Source organism: Aedes aegypti, chromosome 1 (assembly GCF_002204515.2).
Source record: "Aedes aegypti strain LVP_AGWG chromosome 1, AaegL5.0 Primary Assembly, whole genome shotgun sequence".
NCBI classification, from domain to species: domain Eukaryota; kingdom Metazoa; phylum Arthropoda; class Insecta; order Diptera; family Culicidae; genus Aedes; species Aedes aegypti.
The window spans coordinates 261,040,202-261,062,833 of NC_035107.1; the positions used below are offsets into that span (position 1 = coordinate 261,040,202).

The window sequence follows — 22,632 nt, forward strand, 5'->3', positions numbered from 1 at the left end:
AGATTTATTTCAGTAAAACACAGAAGAATGGCTAACCAAGCATAAAAATTTGCACAAGGAGGAAAAAATTACTTACGCCGAGCTCCTTGGACAAAATCGTGGAAATTGCTTCCATATATTGGAAATTTTGCACAAAATTCACACGCGAAAAAAAATAATATCATAATAACCAACACTTTTTCAAAAAAAAAAGTCTATCCTTGCACGCCACTGTAATGACTTGTTAAGCGAGATGTTTAAAGATTTCTGTTGTGTATAGATTGTAGTAAAACACGTCTTGTTTCGATGGTATTCACAAACCTTTGAACATGTATATTTCACCAATTCTTAACATAGCTGAACTTCCTCTAAATTCCATTTTCTCTCTTCGTGTTATCTCTTGTTTTCTCTGAGCGAGTTCCCAAGCGTTTGTCATTACTACAAAAGGATATTCTCAGTTATTTATAGACGGGGTGGTGGTTCATTACACCGGAGTATTTTGGGCTGAAGTATGTTAGGCTGAAGCATGCTAGGTCAAACGTGTCATTAGGCTGAATGAAATTAACACGAAGGAAAAATGTCTACAATACAAAAAAATGAAAAAAATGTATCCTGTTAAGATTTTAAAAAAAATCGGCTTAACGACCAAACGGTCTTCGGCATAATAACCCATTCGAACTAACGTACTTTTGCCTAACGTAATTCGACCTAATCTTTATAGACCATGAATTTCAACATATACTTTTGAGTATTTTTCAAACAAGTTCTAAAACAATAGCTATTTGACTAAAGAGATATTTTATACGAAAAATTATAATCGGTTTATCTACAGATGAGTTATCTTTAAAAAGTTTGTTGTTCTGTCAAAATCTGCAACTTTTCTGAAGCTTCTGTCATGCTCACTCTTAAATGTATTGAGTCATTTCTCGCATACTCTGAGATAACGCCCTAAAAGCCATTGGTAACCACGAGCGTAGCTCGTTGTTTCTGAGCAAATGAAAGAATAAGCATTCAAACCAACATCGCGGGTAAGTAGATATTGATCCTTTCTTCCCCATAGCGTTATTAAATAACATGAAAATCCATTCAGATGCTCAGTAACAACGAGCTACACACATGGTTACCAATGGCTTTTAGGGCGAGATCAGAAGTTATGCGAGATTTCATTAATCAAGCCTACCAATAATGATTATTTGTATGGTAAATTGGAAAAGTTGCAAAACTTTGGATTATACTGTATGACAAGTGGCGACGACGAAGAGGAAGCGCAACGTAGGAAAACCTCCGGAAGAATTGGGATTACCGTAGAAAAGAGCTGACGGCAGAAGACAAAAATCCAATTTAACGGTAGATAATTTACTTCTCCCCACTTTGTCAGCAATTTCTGGACACTTTTGTGAGAGCGTCAACATCAACAATGCGAAGCTATTCTACGATGGTGGATAGGGGGAAAACGGGAGATATCGCAGTGACAATGAAAAGAAAGAAAAAGCTACCATAGTTAGAATTGATGGATATGAGCTCCGGGAGAAAAAAAAAAGTCATGGGAGTTGAATCGCCGACGAAATTTTTGAAGCTTAGCTTCAAATTCGATATTCTTAAATCAAATCGCGATTGAGCCAATTAAAAAATTAGTTTTCAATAACATTTTTTATGGTTTCCAAAACATTCATTGCAAGAATTTTCTAGGGTATCACAAAGGGTTTAATTTTTTTTAAAGGATTATCAAAGGGTAGTTGAGATTTTCAGAGGTACTCAAAGCGTTTCCAAAGGATTTACAGTAGTTTCTCGATTTTATCACTGTTCGTTTTAATAATGCTTAATTATATCTCTCTCGATTTTAGCACGATTTTCGGTTCGATTTTATCACGCCACGAAAATGGTATGAAATTCAAACATTTTACAGTCGAAGCGCGTTATAACAACATCGCAAAGGACCGTCGCAATAGAGAAAAGTCGTTATAGAGAATAGATATAACATTGAAATAATTTTCAAGGGACCGAAAAATGTCGCTATAGAGAGCTTTTGTCGTTATAAAAGTTGTCGTTATAACGAGCTTCGACTGTACTTTGAAAAATAACTATAAACAATCAACATATATCTATTCGCCCCGACCTTTATGTGCTTTTTATTTCATTCGTTATATTTCTGCAACAAAACATAACATAACATAAAGCTCAAATTTTGATGGAAATTATAGGGCGGAAAAATACATTATCATTATATCACGCTTCGGAATATCATTAAATCATTATCATCATTCGAAATAAATTTCATTAGTTTACGTCTGTTTATCTTTGGATATTGTTTGGTATTTGTAAAGATTCCAAGCTTATGACTACGAATTCGCTTAGCCTAACTTCACTAAAGATTTCATCATGAGTGCAAGGTCAATTTTTTCACTAAACCAGATTTCTGCATGATAAGTTCACACAAAGTGGAAACAATATAATGATCAAATTAAATATTCATATCACTTTTATAATTCTGAAATATTCCAATACTACCTGATACCATAATTTCTACCCACATTGAAATGGTTGAAACCCCTAATGAAACCAAATGACTAGTTTCCGTTTTAGGGAAATGCATTGACGCGCAATCGCTTCAAATATAATTTCACAACGAAATTGACACTTTCCTCCAGATACGAACGCTGGGAGCTGTGTCACTCGACTATAATTTCCCATCATTGTTTGCGCAGAGCGCTGCGATATTCGTGAGTTGTTGAAATTAATTCACACTTGAACAATCGCTTCCATGGCGTCGCGTCAACATTTGTTCCAACCTGGGATCCGAACAAAATCGGTAAACATTTGTAAATCGATCTAATTTTTTTTTCCTCGTAGATACTTTCAAACACCAGCAGAGCCAAACCAGCCAGCGCGCATTGTTCGGGAGTCGACAAATAATGAATTTATAATAACTTAATTTGAGGACAATTGGTGGCATGTTTCAATACCGACGAACGACAAATTGTGTATCTTTTTCTCTGCTTCTTTTCCTCACATTTCAGTTTATAGGCACCATGTTGGCTTGGTGTTCGGTCGTTTTTTTTCTCGAGTACACCGAAATCTTCATTTACGTATTAGGTCTGGGGTTCATAAATATAATTTTACATTATTTTTCTTTCCTATAATTTATCCATTTTTACCATGCGTAGTTCATTAATTTAAAAATCATGAAATCGAAACTTATTACCTTCTGGGTAATTGAGTTACAAAGTGGCTCGCTAGCTTAGTTGGTTAAGCACTTGTTTAGCAAACAGTGGATAGAACATATTTTATTTAGCCCGTTTGTCTTATTAATTAACGTCAGAGAAGACCCAGGTTCACGTAGCCACATGCATACGCGTAGGCTTAAGGTGAAGATGAATCGAAGCCAAACCTCAAATTTTCAAGAGCACAAATCTGGAGAACAAAACACCCGTTTGACCTGAAAACTTAATCGATTGGTTACCACCAGCGTGTGACTAATCGATTAAGTTTTCAGCTTAAATGGATGTTTGGTTCTCCAGATCCGTGCTCTTGAAAATTTGAGGTTTGGCTTCGATTCATCTTCACCTTAAATGCACACAAATCCCATTAATGTCACATGTATTACGTCAATAGAATTTACGTAAGTAGAAGCTACGTAAATGGAGGATTCAGTGTAATCACTTATAGGAACATGTAGGTACACACTATCTTGTTTTTATTGATTTAGATTGCATGAAAACGCGCCATTGATGATGTTTTAATGTCGAAACGTTTACTGCTGTCATCATTATTGCCGCTGGGGTTCCTTCACTCATCGACCTCTCCACCGAATGCCACGGAGCTTCACATTTTCAGCAGCAGTCGTCAACCATCAGCAGAATAAAAAAAACCGGGGTGGAAGTCATAATTGGGGCTATTAAGTTATCATATCGTGCACTGGGTAGATACAAGACGAGAATGGAAGAGCGATAACAAAAAATGGCGCTGGGGCTCCGTCGTAATATCATTGATTGACCCTAACATCTCCAACCCACATTATTAGCTATTGATCGCTTATTTTCAAATTTGTCAAGACATCGCCGGTCGTTACACATCGGGTGCTATCGTTCTTCCGTATCTAAACAGCGACCCTATGTCGGGAACACGTTGTATTTTCCCTCGCTAGAACGTGCGCGGCAGATCCTAATCTAAATAAAGTAATAATACGGCTATGCGACGGCAGTGATCCCAAACTGAGAAGTAAAATATTTATCTTCCCATCTAATGGAGTGAAACCTACGGCATTAGGGCGATTCCTTGGTAGGTGTCTGTTTCCCCTTCCACACAGACAAACAGAAGGAATATTGACGAAATTAACATCGACCACTCATTTGGCGATCATTTGAAATTCGCTATAGTTTTAATCTCACAACCAGAGGGGCGCGCATCATTGTTCTTCGTGTTTGACGGTCTTGTTGCACAAAACAGTATTACGTGCTCACCAGATGACAATGGTGTAAAGTGGGCGATGGATCTTGAAGGAATTTAAAAAAAAAAACACCTACACGTTAATGCTTCCAGTTGACGATTTGCCCTTTGAAGGAAGCACCACACTAGACAACGCACTAGCATGCAATGCCCAGTGGCACAGACGTTCCAAGGATTACGTCTGTTTGTCTGTGCCATTTATTTATGCACAAACATACGCTCTTCGGCGTTGGCTCCTTTTCGAAAAATGGATCACCATCAAGCGCACCATAGAATGCTTATCACACTTCTTGTATGCTGCTTCCATATCTATACCGCATATCCGAGTTAGTGCTCCTTCAAGTTCACCATCATCATCAGAAAGTTATTGATTCGCGGAAGATAGCCATAACGATCCGAGTAATGGGGCAGGATCATGTTTTAAACAAGGTAACGCAACGGGCGTATCTGAGTGCTGATGCTCGCCATTTCAGCTGGTAGAGACCAGTTTGTGCGACTAGAGAGCTAAACTTGAGTTTTTTTATGAGCATGATCTAGTACCCATACGAGCTTCATAACATCTTCAAGACATAATGTCAACCTTTCATCTGTTTCAGGTTCTATAGACTTTTGCTTGTTCAAGCATGGCTACTTCCGAGATATAAAATATATTGGAGACGTTAAAATTGGATTGCAATTGACTGCCATTTCCTTGTAATTTGTTGACATATATCAATGAAACATTTAAACCGAATCGCCATATAAAAACCGAGTGTTCGGAATATGAGTCTGTTCGGAATTTGAGACAAAACGGTACATCATTTAAACAGTTTTACTTTATTTTGCCAACAAAACAATAATTTGTGAAAATTGTATGAATGTGTGCACGGTGAATGGAAGCCGGTGAATGGAGGCCGCATGGCGACTGATGAATCGATGGTAGTCCATTTGCCTGCGTAAGGTAATTCTTCTAATGAAAGATTGTACAGTTTCATCATCATATTTAGTATAAACAAAATGGTAGTCAAAAATCCTAAGTTTCGATTTCTATTAAATATGCCCCTGGTGATTTAGAGGAGGTAAATAGACGCAAACCTAGAAAAATTTAGTTTCAAAAGCACGCGTTCATTCTTTGACGTTTTAGCGGTGCCGTGATATTTATGTTACCATGGAAACAAATGATTTCGGCACCGCTCAAACTTCAAAATAGTGAACTCGTGCATCGGTCCGATGGGTCGCGACGTTCTCAAACGACCGGTTACACATGAAACATGAATTTTTTGAATGATTTCTGGAGGAATCCCTCAATAATCTTCGATGGAATACTAGTGTGTCATAACCGGAATAACCTGAGAGAGACTCGCGAAGACGAAAAATATCAACGTCATATGCAGCCCAGATTCCGATGTCACGAAACGTCAAATGCAGCCCATCGTTTCTATGGCTGAAAAAGTGAAATAGTATTGTATTCAAATTAAAGTATTATTTAAAACCTCAGTCAGCAGAACAGTTTTTCCGAAGATGCTGATAAATCTAAACACAAGACTAGTTATTTATAATGTCTGCTACGTTTGTTGACATGAAATTTCACTCAAAATGCCGTTTATGCTACAGTGTGATGCAAACGCAATAGTTTTTTGCTGAGATGGTCATGTGAGAGCTTAGACGGCTTGCGCAAAATTGATGAGTGAGTGGAATAAGAAAAAAAACTCAGCAATCGCAGAAAAAGAAGACCGTCTCCGCGAGTCTCGTCTCAGGGAATAACCATTCGGAGCAAACTCTTGTTTTCTCCGATGTCGCGTTTTCAGCATGTAGCAACACGTTCGTTGCTCTCTACGACAACCGATTAAATGATCCAGCTTCATATCAACGATCGGTACGACGTCGGATTTTACGAGTTCTCTGAGAGGATGATGACAGTTCATTTGTTATAAATATCTACACAGATTTATATAACTCTCCATCAAATGTTCTGCTTAATCACAGTACGCAGCCCAAAGAGTCAACACTGAAAAGGGTCTAAGCTGTGCAAGTTTTTTATTCAATTAATAAATAATTATCATTTATCCATTAGACATATTAATACAAAACTTATATAATAAAGGTAATTTATTATCTTCACCACATAGTGGATTTATTAAATGACTTTCCAGAACCTTAAAACGACCTGTTCGCTAATTGCTTTGACAAATTCATAAGTTGCTCCTAAAACATCTGTGTCTAGATAAATTAACCAGTTCGAACTCCTGAAACATTTTTTTCAAGTGTCTTTGATGAACTGATGAAAAACTGCGAAAGCAAGTGTAGTAATGACTAACAGAATTCTTGGAAGAGTTCTCAGAGATTTTTAAACGATCCTCATTTGTTGAATCCTTAGTTGCATTTCATCAAAATTGACAAGCAAAAGATCTTGGTTTTGGAATCAGGCGAGCAGAAGATTAAAACGTTCATAAAGTAATTCCAGAAATTATATCAAAATTACTTAACGAGTTTGTTGGTCGAAACAATGTATTTGGGAATATGTAGTTCAATTCCTGTAAGTGAAGTGAACGAAATTTTCAGACACCTACTTGGAGCTACGATTATAAATCCAAGTATTTTTCTCACAAAAATTCTTAAAAAATGATCATGAATTGTATTTTTGTGCATTTTTAAAACAAGATTTAACCAGGATAGCCTAGATGAATATTTGGATGAATTTTATGAGTTTTTTTCTCGTTCAAGTGTTAGTGGAATTTTGTTAAGGTAAAGACGCATCGAAGAACAAATCTAAAGAATTAGACCACCATTAATTTGTCAGAGCATGGCGTTGTTTGGTTCTTAAGAGTTGTGCTCTTGAAAAGTTGAGCTGTGGCTTCGATTTATATTCACCTTAAATCGCAATTTGTCAATTTGCTACATCGTGTTTCTCTATTGCCTCGTCCAAGATCGGAATGAGAAGCATATCTTTTGAATGTATGACAGAGTAATCGAGTTCCTTATCTTAGCTTCACAGAAAACCGTCACCAATGGCCCTTACATTCACCTTCATCAAATGACAGACGCAAATTCAATCGCTCTTCGCTCGTGTTACACGTACTTTTTATTAGCTCCGGTTTATCGAGTTTTCGCTATTTCTGTTGCGGTAGAATTTTGTGTCCGACGCGAAATGTCTACGCATAGACGAAACACCTTAGTAGTGGACTTTAGTACCCTACCAAAACGTCCGGTTCTTGACCAGGTGGAGGAATTTCTGAAACACAGAATCAAGCTCGACATGGCCGACGTGAAGAGCATTCAGCTGCACCACCTCGAGAACTGCGTGTTCGTAGAAATGAACAACGCAAGCTTGGCGCCACGACTACAAAAGCAACACCATCTGCGACATTCCTTCGTCTACGAAGGAAGGGACTATTTCGTCCCAGTATACGTAGATGGCCCCAATACTATCGTGAAGATTCACGACCTCCCGCCACAAATGTCCAATACGGCAATCAGCAACTACATGCAGCAATACGGCAAAGTGATTTCTATTCAAAACGACGTTTGGAAGAACTTTTTCCCGGGGGTCCCGAACGGTGTTCGAGTTGTGCGAATGAGAATAGAAAAACCCTTGCCGTCATACGTTGCCGTGGACGGTCACCGCAGCTATATTAGTTACCCAAAAGCCGATACCAAACAACAGCAACGCACACCATCAATCACAACAACAACATCAAAATCTCAAGTACCATCAACCTCTAGCAACGAAAAAGCACCATCGGCTCATTCTGCTGATGACTCAAATGACGATAACGATGACGACGGCGACGAGAGCAACAACGACGACGACGGTAACAGCAACAGCGGCAATGTGCATGCGAGTGAAACAATCGAATCTACAGGGAAGAGACGGTTGTCAACTGAGACAAACAGTGGAACAACAGAAGACAATGTTCCGAAGCGATCGTGTAGCCAGGGCAGCCAGAAAGTCGACCCCGAATGGAAAGTGTATCAAACTCGATCTAGGAAGAAATGATGTTGATTGCGATGTATCGTGTCATGTTTAATTTTTCGATTTTTTAAGACACGAATGCACCAAAAGGTGTAAAGTGTCTCTAATAAAAAAAAAAAAAAAAAAAAAAATCAAATGACAGAAGACATTATTATCGATAATTTTGGGGAGCGAAACATTCATCAGTTAATACAACAAAATTTCAATTGATTGAGATTTTTTACTATGAAACTAACACTATGTTCCATTGCTCCTCAAAAACGTTGACCATTTGTCCCTGAACCAAATTGCTCTTAAAATTTCGGAATACCAATATTTTTTGAAATCTTTGTATATCTTGAGTACAAACCTGGGGGAGAATTGAACAATCGTTTACGTTGAAAATTGCACAAGATCCAGCACCAAGCTTCGTTCAGTTTACAAGATTTGTTTGCTTAAAAGTTTTAATTCGTTGCATCTTTTAAGGATATGTTAAAAACAAACTCAAATCTCAATTAATACGCTCTCCCGTGAGAGCACACTCATTAGCAGGTATTGAAAATGCTCAGCTGATGAGCAAAAATCAGTCTATTTTAGGCACACTTGATGATCAGCTAAGGGGTAGGCCGTGATTTGCCAAGCTCGTTGAGCGTTGACGATCATTGATCAAACCCTTTGTGATCTGCGCAGATCAGCAACAGGAATCAACTGATCACGACAGTTTTTTGACCAAATTGGAGTATATTGTGGAATAATGTTTTTCTCGAATAACAGTGCTCTAAAATTGTATAGGTAAATAAAATGTTTTCGATTCAGAGTATGATATTTTTGAGGGGTCATTATATCAGTTCATTGTCCTGAATACGGCGGACAAATTTGGTTCGTTTGGTAAAACAGTTTTGTTGCTGGATGGTTTACCAGTACTTGAAATTCATTTCAGTTTTCTTGTTCTTGATCTAATGTTGCAATAGAGGACATGTGTTAAATTAGCAAATAATGCAGCCCATTTGAGTAAAGAAGTACTTGGGCACCTTCTTGGTTGAATTATTTGAAATTTTGCTATAGTAAAGTACATTTATACGATGCATCTTGTGGCCAAACATGAGCCCAATAGCTTCCGAAAAACCTCCCTGCCGAAGTGAATCAAAAGTGCCATCAATTCGGCTCTACACGAAGTCTGGGAAAAAATATGCTTGCCGCAGCACCTGGTTCTTATGATGATGGCAGAGGACACGACTGCTCTTGAGTTGAACTCGTTAATGCCCCTTTCGTTTTCTTACTGATATGTTCCACGAGTCTTTATAATCAAATAGATGGAAATGGATAGGCCAAATATTGGATGGAAAAGTAAGAAAGATTTTTCCATACGTTGAAGATTGAAGTTCTTAAAATTGATTTTTACAGTGACATTTGGTTTGCTTTGTTTATACCGCACAGTAGTCGTGATACTGATACGCTTTGGTATTGGATTACTGTTGCTAAGTGAAATTCCAAGCTCATTGTTTATTTCAACAGTGATCTCTCATGATCACTAACTAGATTCTGATTGAGTGGCACAGTTCGTTCACAGAATATGGTGACGTTGATTGCTTGAAGTTCATGCTCATCAAGCTCGCTCACGTCTTCAATGCCTGCTCATTAGTGATCTGCTTCGCAAATCTCACGCTTAAGATTTTGATGCAAAATCACTCAATCAACTCAAACCGTAAAAAATTATTCTGTCGCAAAACCCGTCAAAAACTCGTGAAATCCGAATGTTGCTGTTCACGTTGGAAAGGATTACCATAATTTTACCAAACTAACAAGAAATGATTGCCGTGTGTGAGTAAACTGTGGAAATACGAGACAATGAGTCAAAAAGGTGAGCCAACTCATCCATGATAATAAATCTTCGAGCAGTTTAGTAAAATACCTATAAATAGATGAAAAAACCGAATCTAGTACTATACCATTTAATTCCACTAGAGTTTGTATCCTTTGACAGATACCGTAAAACGGGGTAACTTTGATAATGCGGGTAACTTTGATAGTGCGAGACCCCCAACATACTGAACGAAATAACGAAGTTTCTGTCAATTAGTTAAGAAAAACGAATGCAAAAGTAAAGAGTATTAATATGACACTTCATGTCAAAGCTATTTTCGTTGAAATCAAGTGCATTTGAGGATTTTTATGCAAATATTAAAAACTTACAAGATTTTAGCATTTTTGCAACGCTTACAAACAATCTGTTCTACGACCACTATTTGATTAAGTCATAATGAGTTCATCACTTAGCCATGATAGCCTAGTTGTAGTAGAACATGAATTCGGTCTCAAATCTCTTAGCGAAAACCATTTTCACAAACTGGGACCATTTTTGTAATCTTAGTCAGAAATTTCCATATAGCGTTAAACGCCTAGAGGTATACAACGCCCTATAAATGTTCTGTAATTCATTCAATCTTGTTCGATTTATACTGCATTATCAAAGTTACCCCAAAAGAGAAAACCGACTTTCGATTATATGAAAAATTATATATCCATTCAGAATAAATCTTTTGGCAATCTATCAAGTGCAATCGATAGCTAGGATGTCAGTACTTGTTTTAAAAATATAAATTGTAATTCTTTGAAACAGCATGCATAAATATTGAAGTTTTCTTCGAAAAAACTATCAAAGTTACCCCGTTTTACGGTACGCGTATTTCGACCTCAACTGTAAGGCCGGTTGAGGTCGAAATACGCGTATCTGTCAAAGGATACAAACTCTAGTGGAATTAAATGGTATAATACTAAATTCGTTTTTTTTTTCATGTATTCAACTCATCCATAATTTTTTGACTACTGAGTTGCGTGATTGACAACCCACGCATGAAAAATCTCAAGCATGAGTTATGAGAAATTTAGTTTTTCACAACACTGTTTTTCGTTATATGTTAACAATCATATGATAAAACTTTCTCTCAAGTTCACGATCCTTAAAGCTGAAATCATTGGAAAATCAATATATTACAAAGCATTCATTAGCTCTGGCAGTCAACACGACGAAAAGAAAAACAAATCTGAGACCTTTAGACTCAGATTAAGAGCCTCGTGTTTTACTTCAAATATTTCACCGTGGTGAATGTGATATTTGACCAAACCAGGGGCGCATTTAGGGGAGAGGGCCATGGCCCCCGGGCCCCCACATTTTAGGTCTCCCCACATATTAGGATATAGAGTTGAACTTAAAAGAATAATTAGAATCAATGCAATATTACTTAAATTAGGAATCGCATCATTGATTTGATTCAGGATGATTCCATAAATCCAGAATAATGGGCGAAATTTATGCAATTAAAATACTAAAACAAAATATTAGAATATTCAGAATGGACTTCACGAGAAACAAGAAGATTAGGAAGGATTGAAAAATAATTTGGTTAAACAAGTAGAGGCCACTTTGTTGCTTCAATTCCTAACAATTTTCTAACTTTTCCATCTGTAACATTCTCAACGTTAAACTTCGTTAAACTAGGAACGAAAGCAATTTATATATCTGCTATCACAGGAATTAATTACTTAAATATGGTAGTGGCTAAGTGCCTTGCATAACTTTAGAGACCAGAGAGCTTGAAAAAAGAGCAAAAAAAACTAGTTAAGAACGTTCAAACGTTCAGAGATTATTCTGAAGATTTCTCTAGAAGTTCTTGAAGTGATTATTTCACATGGAATTCTTCATAAAATTTTCGCGACAAACTTCTCCAGAAATTTTGTTTTGGATATTTCAAGAGTATAACCTGGATTTTTCAAAGATAACCATAGAAATTACCTAAGAGATTCCATCAGAAACATCTACACAAATTCTTTTGGATATTTTTCAAGGTGCAAGTCTTTCAAGATTTTAAAAGGTAATTCTTCCACCGATTTTCTTAGAACCCCTTCCTAAAATCTTTGTATGATCTAAGTAACAACTGGAGAATTTGGTTGAAGGAATAGTGAAAATTTTTATGCAGGAATTCTTTGTAAAAAAATCTTGTAAAAAGGAAGAATTTCTGGGAGAATTGGTAGAAAGATCTGTAGAATTTATAGAAAGATCCATGTAGTCCGTCAAAGTGTTCCAGATCTATGGACAAATCACTAAAAGAATTCTCGAAGTTTTTCCTCGAGAATTTTTAGACGAAATTCTTAAGGAACCTGCTAAATAGCCGCGTTAAAGTCTTTGATTTTTTATTTCAAAGATTGTAGAATTTTACATGAGGATTTACTGCAATCGGAATAAGGTAAAAGAAGTCCGTTTTTATAAAAATTGAGACCATCCATTAAAAATAGTGAGTTTTAAAAATGTTGTATTAAAAAAGAGACCAAGCTTTCAAGTTATTCAACTCAAAACTGTTAAGTCAATCTGTATGTTCAATAACTTGAATATTAAAACATGAATAGAATAATAAAAATTTGAATTGCGGTACCAATAATAAGGAAAATGTCAAATGAATTTTGTTGTTGGTCGGTGTTCAGACAGACTGAACCAAGTGCTTTTTTATGGTTTCAGAATAACAAAATATCAAAAAATTGGCGTTATTTGCTGTTATGATGGAACTTATCTATTTGATGATACATCTGTATCAAAATACCATTGGACAAATCAAAATCAACGGAGTTCTTTACGTTTGTTTAAAGCGCTAAAATATCATCTAGTCCGATATGTCTGAACACCGACCAAATATGCCCCAAAAAACATTAACATACCTTAGTCTACAAAGATAAATTTAGTATTAAAGGAAACATTAGTTACATTTATTTAAATTTCAAATTGGTTTATGATCATAGGAGATCTAAAGCAATTTTGGACATTATAAAATAGTTTGACTTCTAATAATGAAAACCTTGTACGCACATTCAAAAATGTTCTTCTTCTTCTATCTGGTGTTACGTCCCAACTGGGACAAAGCCTGCTTCTCAGATTAGTGTTCTTTTATGAGCACTTCCACAGTTATTAACTGAGAGCTTTCTTTGCCGATTGACCATTTTTGCATGTGTATAATCGTGTGGCAGCTACGAAGATACTCTATGCCCTGGGAATCGAGAAAATTTCCTTTACGAAAAGATCCTCGACCAGCGGGATTCGAACCCACGACCCTCAGCATGGTCATGCTGAATAGCTGCGCGTTTACCGCTACGGCTATGTGGGCCCCCATTCAAAAATGTCTAAAGTATCAAAATGTTCAAATCAAAGTGCTCTCACAAGACAATGATCTCTGGCCCTCACCATTTGGAAATCCGGCCCTGGACCAAACCAAATCAACAAAGTAAATAATACAGGCAAGCTTATAAGAGCACTATGGTCGATAGTTGTTACCAAGGTTGGTACACTTTTAGCACTCTACATGTTTCGCAAATGCAGGAATCAAGATTATTAGTTAACAAACCGTAAATCAGAGTAAAACTTCAATAACTTCACCAATTTTCTCATGGCTATACACTAAAATGATTATCGTACATTACAGTACTGTATATATAACTGGAAATTTACTAGAATTCTTAAGACGTAAAGTTTTCAGTGACAACTTTGACAAAAACTTGTTAGTTACAATTCTAAGCTGTAAATTATAAGCTCAGAAGTAATCTTTGTCCCCAGGAGGGAGGAAATATAGATAAAGGATGATATGAATAAAAACATTTAGCTCTACTAACCACATGTAACATCTACTCAAAAACATAGTCCACTGAGTTTACTACATCGTTGGTATAAACAAAAAGCCTTGCGAACATGTGGTACATACATCTTTACGTGGGCTTCGTAGCCGTGCGGTTAGTGGCGTCAGTCGTTTAGGCGTATTGTGCTACGGAGTGTGGGTTCGATTCCCGCCCCAGTCGAAGAAAACTTTTCGTCATAACGAAAAATTCTTCACTGGTCCACTGGTCGTTCTGTGTGTCCGTTGTCTAATGTTAGTTATGTTCAGTCTGTGCAGCCTATGGCTGAAGACGGTGTAAATTGTCTTTACTCCTGAAAATATGATAGTACCCCTGCAATTCTTCAAATTCGAAGTTAGTTTTTGACAAAAAAACAATTTGTGATTCGGTTAAAAAACTTACACACTACGAAAAAAGGAACATGACTTATATTTCACATTAAGGTGAAACTCCGTTGAATCCACAAATGTTAATGTAAATGTAGTCGTAGGCACAACATTATTCTCTTATTTCTGGGTAGTAGTAAAATATGAATCAAATGTACATCGTTGCCAGTGATCGTTGTTCATATTATGTTTGTAGTCAGCGTTTGTTTTTCAATTCGCTTTCAAATTGCCGGTTGTCGTACATAACTTCCAACGATACTGACAACACTGCAACAGCGAAAGTGGACAAAAAATAGAAAAAAAAAATGAAATATTGTGATAGCGTGATTGTTTTGACCACGGTTTTGCAAAGTTTTGTGTTATTTCTACCAGAAATTTACTACTACGTGTTCTATAAACTACAATAAGTGAAAGTAAATTGTGTTGGACGTCCTACGTTTTGCAAGAGATAGAAAATCAAGTGAAAAGTGTCCTTCATTTGCCGGTGGATTAATCAAAACAAGCACCAAAATACTCGTCATACGTGTTGAAAATGACCACGAATCGTCAGATTTCGGGTATTATCAGTTTAGAAAACGATTAAGATGGAAAAGTAATCCTGTTCTTATGGCGTGTTAGCAATTTGGCTGTGATTTATTACAGGTAAGTTGCATAATTTGAGAAAAAGCGCAATCCGCTGGCTGAATTTGTCAGTATGCGTGAAGAAACCATCTTCCCCACCAAGACAGGGATTCTATCCTATATTTCCTTAAGCAAAATACTCCAAATGAAAATTGAAATGACGTAAACTAAAAGTATTTAAATTGAAAAATACGCCACTCCTGTAAAATTGCGTCCTATGTAACGGAAAAGTTGTGTGATCCAGATAATTGTATGTTCATTGTGACGAAAAATTACGTCATTTGTGTTGGATTCAAGTAAGATCCTCGTTTTTTGAGGAATTCTTGTAATTCCTGACATTCCACTCAATATCCTAACCTTTTGATGGTTCAATCTTTCGGATTTTTGTGAGATCAATTGAGGCCCTGGGGAGCATCCTGATAACTTGATGAGAATCCAAGAATTCAGATTTTTTATGGAAATTGTATTGACTCCTGGTGGTAATCGTAATTCCGGTTGGAATTTCAAAAATTCACAAATGATTACAATTGGATAGCTATAGGATTACAATACGTTGATGGAAAGCCATACATGCTCATTTGAATCCGAAAACATTCTTCCAGAATCCCAGAATTATTTTCATACTCTTAGATTCTAAAAAAAAAAACAGCTTCCAAAATGCACGATTTTTTACGGAAATTGTAGTTTGGATATCGAAATCCCACAACTCCAACATGAAACTTAATCTGGAATTCCTAAGAAAATCTTAAAATTTCCTACGGAATGTCAGAGATCGCATTTCAACTTCAAACTTTATATAGTAGTCTTAAAATTCTCAACGTAGCTACAAGATATCTTCAAAACCGCTTAACAATTATTAGAATGCCACAATTCCCACGACATTTCCTTATTCATACATATAATAATAAATTCCAACTGGAATCCGAAAATTATTCACGGAAATCTCAGAACACTTTTCCAAATCTCAAAACCCACATGGTGTTCCCACATTTTTTAACTCAAATTTAAATGATTCTACTTGACTTTGTAGCCTCTTAAGCTTACTACCAGTGCAGCCTCTGAAGCTTACTACCAGTAGCTTGTAGTAAATGCTACTACTATTCATACCAATATGTTGTTTACAGTATGTTCGAAACGTGTAGTACAATGAAATGACATAACCATGTACCACTATTGTTCCACATGAAGCATTTACTACAGAGAATGTAGTAAACTCATCTTTATTTCATTTCATTCAAACGGCAAATTGTCTCTCTTTTCCACCTGATTTACGACCGTAACTCAAAATAATGAAATATTTCTTTATATGATTGTGTCCTTCGATTGAAAATATTGAAAAATTGTGCAACAATTCGATTAATATCAAACTATTTATCTACATGTAGATTTAATGATTCATTGTTCAAACCCGTATGATTGGATTATCTAAAGTAAAGCGTAACAAAATTCGCTGAACCGAAACATGTTTCCACTATATCACGCTACTGTAAACCAACTGCATGGAAAATCGATAAACAGTTAGCTTCTCGCTACTAGGAGTGCAAAACGGCAAACGTAAAAATATTTCCTATTTTTCTATTTGCCAGAAATTTCAAATTTATCAGTTAGCTCGTACCCGCGTCCCATGCAACACAACCTTACAATTGAATTCGATTCAATAAAATATTTGATTTATTTATTGTAATCCATTATTGAATAAATTATCCTTCCACCGCAACCGAGGTTGGAGAAACGATCCAACCCATCCTGTTGACGCAGCACACGATACGATTCGCCGGGCACTTCGTCCGCCATCAACAGCAATCCAGATTACCACCACACCGCTACAGAGCACGACGAACGCCGACCGGGAGCCCGGGTTGCACTTTTCCCGCACTCCCCATTTTGACGCAACCATGAAATATTGTTTGTGTACTTTTGGCCTCGCTCGCTCGTTCGTATGTATCTCCTCTCGCAGTCAAACATTGATTTTCCACCACTGAAAACCAACCGGCACGCTCGCGATTGTTGGTTCACGGAGGCCACGCCCTCCCCTCACTCGCGCGCACGGTCTGCCGTAGAAGAACGAGAAAGAATGAAAAGATGAGCGAGCATTGATTACGAGCATGGTTGGGCAAAGTAAATGAAGAAAAGCAAACTTGCTCAGCGTTGCCGCCGATTGCGGTACAACCGGTGAGAGAGAATGGTGTGAAAAACCGCGCCGACGAAAGAAGGGAGAAAAAGAGTAAATATGTACAGAGAAACCATTGTTCGCGTTGCACCTATAACGGCCGACGACAGAAGGAGTAGCGAGTTTCAGCAAATATTTTGAGAGCAGAGTTGTTCTTTTTTGGTGTTCTGCTTTGTGCGGTTATTCTCCGCTGGCTGTCCTAGTAAAAGAGAGCTTAAAAAGCTCATCGCCTTCTCTCGCGTGGATTTTGCGGTTTCACGAATACATGCTCATTCACGCGGAGAGAAAATTGTGCGTGAAGTGAGAAAGTGTTCGCGACCGAGAGTGTGCATTGCTCAATCTGGGCGAGCGCGCAGCTCACTTCGGCCGCGCTTCTTTTCACGCGGCTGGTTTGCATGGCAGGGGCCTTCTGCTGTGAAGCCCACGCCTCTTTGTTGTTTTTTTGTTTCTTTTCTGTTATCTCTGTAGTCGAGGCGCGGAGGGATTCATGTTTCATGTTGTACTTTCGTCGTTCCTTCTTTCGCGCTAAGCTTCCTAGTGCCTGGATTTTTTTTTGCTTGCTCGCTCGCTTGTTACCTCCGCCACATTGCCACTGCCTTAACATATCATTCTACATTTCAACACCTTCGGTTGTTGATTTGATAAAACAGTCTATAACAAACAAGCAAGAGAACGGAACGTGTGCGTTACCAGGGAGCTGTGTACCGCGAGTAGTCTCGTGTTGAACTCGCGCCGTCCCGTGTTGTGTTCGTCGTCTTCTCCGTGTGCGACATGAATTGATCGCCGTGGTTACAACATCTTTTGAAATGATTTTGTTTTTCGAAATGAAAATTGATCAGTGAACTTGTGAAACTCAGAATCAAGTTTTAGCAACACGAAAATGCATGACTTCTGTAGAATACTGTAATATCATGTATCCACGAACAGTGTAGCCTTCGGAAAACCCGTCGGTAAACTTATAGTTCCTACTTGTTCCAAGAACCAATCCACAATCCAAGTGAAGTTGTGATTTGAAAAGTCCTAGCAATATGCCACGACCATCTCGCGAATCCTACGGTGACCAGAAGCCACCCTACTCGTACATCTCGCTGACGGCAATGGCCATCTGGAGTTCTCCGGAGAAGATGCTACCGCTGAGTGACATCTATAAATTCATCACAGACCGGTTTCCTTACTACCGGAAGAATACCCAACGCTGGCAAAACTCACTTCGCCACAACCTTAGCTTTAACGACTGCTTTATCAAGGTGCCAAGGAGGCCAGATCGACCTGGCAAGGGAGCTTACTGGGCTCTCCATCCGCAAGCATTCGACATGTTCGAGAACGGGAGTCTTCTCCGACGGCGGAAACGCTTTAAACTTCACAAAAATGATAAGGACATCCTGAACGAAGAACTCGCTGCTCTCGCCAACATCAATCGGATATTCTTGGCGCAAAATTCCGGTGCAGATGCCTACTGTCCCACGATGGTTGATCCCATCCACCAACCCATGCTTCACTCTCCAATAGAACAACATTCTCCGGTATCCGTACCGGCTCCAATTTCCCCCATATCGATTACCGAAACCTCCACTCCCTTGCGACCGAAACGAGCCTTCACCATCGAAAGTCTCATGACTCCGGATGGTCGATCAACTCCCATCAGTCCCAAGAAATCCTCCAAGGTCCAACACGACAAACTTAACCTTCTTGACGACAATCCACGGATACCGGGATTCCTACAAACTCCAACTCTCCCACCTGCTACCTCTCTGCCCGGAGCCAACATTCCTCCCTTTTTCCCGTATCATCATCCGGCCTTGGGCGGCTATGACTTCCCGATTCACCCGCTACTGATGATGGCGCCCCTCGGTGCTATCCCTCCGCACTACTTCCACCATGCGTCCTATCACAATCTAACTCTTCCGCCGCAAGGAGCCGGAGGTGGGACAGGTGGAGGAGGCAGAGGCGTCGGCGGCCCTACGCGAGCAGGTGCAATAGACACCGGAACCGGTTCCAGCGTCGCTGTAGATTCCGGCCCCACTGACCTGAGCCGGCTTGGACACGCACTGCGGACGGTGTGAAAGATGTGTGACAAATCACCGTGTTTGTAGGGGAACCCCATACGCAAGAGAAGGCTGTTTGTTATTTACCATATAGTTTTGTCGGAGTTTTTCGATTGTTTGTAAATTGAGTATGTGTCGTGTTAGAGTCGAAAGCATCAATCTTAAGCACGAAATGTTCCTTCGATTTTTGCGGAAGGAACCGACTGTAAATCTGTACAGTAAACTAGTTTTTAGCAACTACCAAGACTTTACCTAAAAGAATACGTAATAGTTCAAAGCGAGTGGACGTTGATTACAGAAAAGTACTTGTACATATAAGTGGATGTTTATTTATCTCAAACGATGTATAGGTAACGCAAGAAGAGTGAAGTTCGACGCTCACTTTAATCAGTTTTAGGCCGGCAATCGACAGCATGTAAGTGTTTATCTTTTAAGTATTCTATGAAATGTGACATCCATGGATGATCAAACCTAAATGTGGTATTCGTGTAAGATTGTATACAAGCAACGTATTTAATGCCAATAGAGCAATTCAAATTTTACGAAATATGCTATATGAAAATATAAAGTGTTTTGATAAATTGAAAAACTTTTGGTCAACGTGATTTTGATAGAATGATTGGGAAAGTCCTTAAAATTGATAATGTTTCAGCATTTCTCCAAAAGATGTGTTATGTTTTGTATTGTAGAAAATAAAAAAGTCATATAATACATATCAATGAACAGGAGTTCAAACCCATTGGCCATCGACATATCCATGTAAACCAACTTTTACTGTTTTACTTTTCTGGTAACATAACTCGTTATCATGATAAGAGATATCGAGTTAGGAAGAGTTTACTATATTGCCTTTTTTTTTATTTAGCTGAATCCGTGCCAAGTACTGTTATTTAAAATGATCGCCAAATACCGAAATAAAATATTAACCCAGTACAATAGAATACTTAGCATGAAGTTCACAACTAAATTTCAAATTCCAAAGAGTTTCATCAGCGTTTTTTTGTAGATTAACCCCTCTTTATGATTGAATATTGCTCGTCAGTGGCATGATAGATATTCCATGTCTTTCTGTCTTTCTCTTTCATTGTAACGAAATTTTTTGTCTTCAAATTTTCTTATCAGCTTCAAGAAAGTGGCACTATGAATAGTTATGCGGCGGATTAAGTATCATCGTAATTTCTGGTGAAATTGATAGTTTTTCACGATTCTTCAATTCTCCTTTCTATGATCTTGTAAATGACAAACAACTGAATTCAGGAAATCATGTACGACGGCGAGCCTCATGTGCTCATGTACCGAAATATTGTACAGATCTTCGGGCTGAACATTATCTCCAACGAATAAAAACAAGGGATTCCATTTCGGGGTAAAATAAATTCATATGCTATTATAGACATTGAGGTTTTTGGAAAAATTGAGCTGTGTTCATGCGTAATTTTTCAATTTTTGGAAACAATGATTTTCATGATTATGAATGACACGATCAAAGAATCACATCTCACATGAGTTCTGAAAACGATATGAGCAAGAGAAATGCGTGTGTAACTAAATATAAAATCGCCGAAAACAATTCCGTTGTCTAAACTTTCATAAATGTGTCCATTTAAGCATAATTCACAAATTATTATAAAGCGTGCACAATTTTCATAGGCATATTCCACAATTCAAGGTGTTTTAAATTTTAAAATAATTCAAAAAGTAAATGAGTTGTAAGAGTCTGGCCTTCATATTTGGCTTCAGAGATCATGATTTAAAAAAGTAATGATTTTTTCAATATTAAAGAATGTTGTTTTCATGGGTGATCAATGTTACCCCATATGAGCTAAATAAAAAAATCATTTGAAACATTTTTTTAAACATGGCTTAAATTTCCAGAAAACAAAAATATACAACAAAAATATAAAACTTTCGACATAAGTATTTCCAAATTATTTTTTTTAGAAATATTCAATAAAATGATCAATGTTACCCCGGATTACGGTAATGTGTCGATACTTCGGCCATCTTCAGGTAATATAAAGTTGAACCATTTCTCGTTGGGCACAACCATTTTTGCGCTCGTTAGATTGTTGAAATCGGTTATTTAGAATTGCCGAATATTTTTTGTGGATCATCCAAGTGCAATGGATAAATGACTGGAGATTTGTTTCTCATGAAACTTTGACGGAAATCCTAGATAGAAGTATGAAGAAAACTAAGAAAGAATACTGGATTTTTTTTATATATTTTAGACCGAATTTTTCAAAGTAGAGTTTTTAATCCCAGGAAGAATGTCTCGGAAAATTGCGAATTATCGAGAAACCTGGGGGGGGGGGGGAACTGATTTTCTATTTCCTAGGGTTACCGGATTTCCCAGAAAATTTTATTTTAATTAAGAATTGGCTATCTCTATCGAAGAAAAGCCACCATATACCATACACAGCAAAAAATTCTCTAATTTACATGGCACGTAATTTTTTATGATAATCATGTAAAACGAGTTACAACTGAACATTCAACGATAATTAATGTAAACTGTCTCATTGCATTCGATAATGCTTGCAAACTTGAGTGAAACTGAAACATTTCATGATCTTCCATCCAACATTCGCCAATGTTGCATTCTTTCTTGCATCTTGAAAGTGAAATTGCAAACAAGAATTCTTGGTTTACATGATTCTACGCTGAATATTCTGTCAAAAATAATGCACATGGATGGATGGACGGCTTGTCATTCCATGTGCATTATTTATGATTGAATTTTCAGCGTGAAAATCATGTAAACCGAGCCGTTTTGCATGCAACATTCTTCGAGAGAAGACGTTTCGCGTTCAATATTAAGGATTTTGGTAACAATGTTGTATATAATAGATGTGTTTATAGGTTTTATCACTGAATAATACATGAGAAATGGCATTGCATGATTGAGGCTAATATTACGTTACGTGTAAATCTAAGATTTTTTTGGTGTGTACCGTATGAAGGTTGTTGTTTTGGTCGGATAATATCGAACAAATTCAACTGTTTAGATTAAAAATATCTTGCTAAGTTTAATTGTAAAAATGTTGTAAAGTTGAAATTATACTCCCATTTCAACGAAAACACAAATTTTAATAAAAAATTCCAGAAAAAAACGGAATCCCATTATCGGCAAAAATGATTTGAGCTGTAAAAAATTTGTCAGATATGAACTCTACTCCAACGTGTGGAAAAGTCCAATAAAATTGACCATAGTTTTTTAATTCCACTTGTACTTATGTTACAAATGTTACAAATGCTTACACAGCAAAAAATTCTCTAATTTACATGGCACGTAATTTTTTATGATAATCATGTAAAACGAGTTACAACTGAACATTCAACGATAATTAATGTAAACTGTCTCATTGCATTCGATAATGCTTGCAAACTTGAGTGAAA

General features: G+C 37.3%; 1 protein-coding gene across 1 annotated transcript; it reads left to right on the forward strand.

Annotated features, from left to right (window-relative positions):
* Positions 1-17,606: 17,606 nt before the first annotated feature.
* On the forward strand, positions 17,607-19,721 carry LOC5576731 (fork head domain-containing protein FD4). Its single transcript, XM_001656191.2, has one exon. It carries the CDS (start codon positions 18,217-18,219, stop codon positions 19,249-19,251), a length of 1,035 nt encoding a protein of 344 aa, XP_001656241.1. The 5' UTR covers positions 17,607-18,216; the 3' UTR covers positions 19,252-19,721.
* Positions 19,722-22,632: the final 2,911 nt, after the last annotated feature.

Excerpts from the sequence above, each read along its gene's own strand:
- LOC5576731 (XM_001656191.2), top strand. The coding sequence starts at position 18,217 with ATGCCACGACCATCTCGCGAATCCTACGGTGACCAGAAGCCACCCTAC.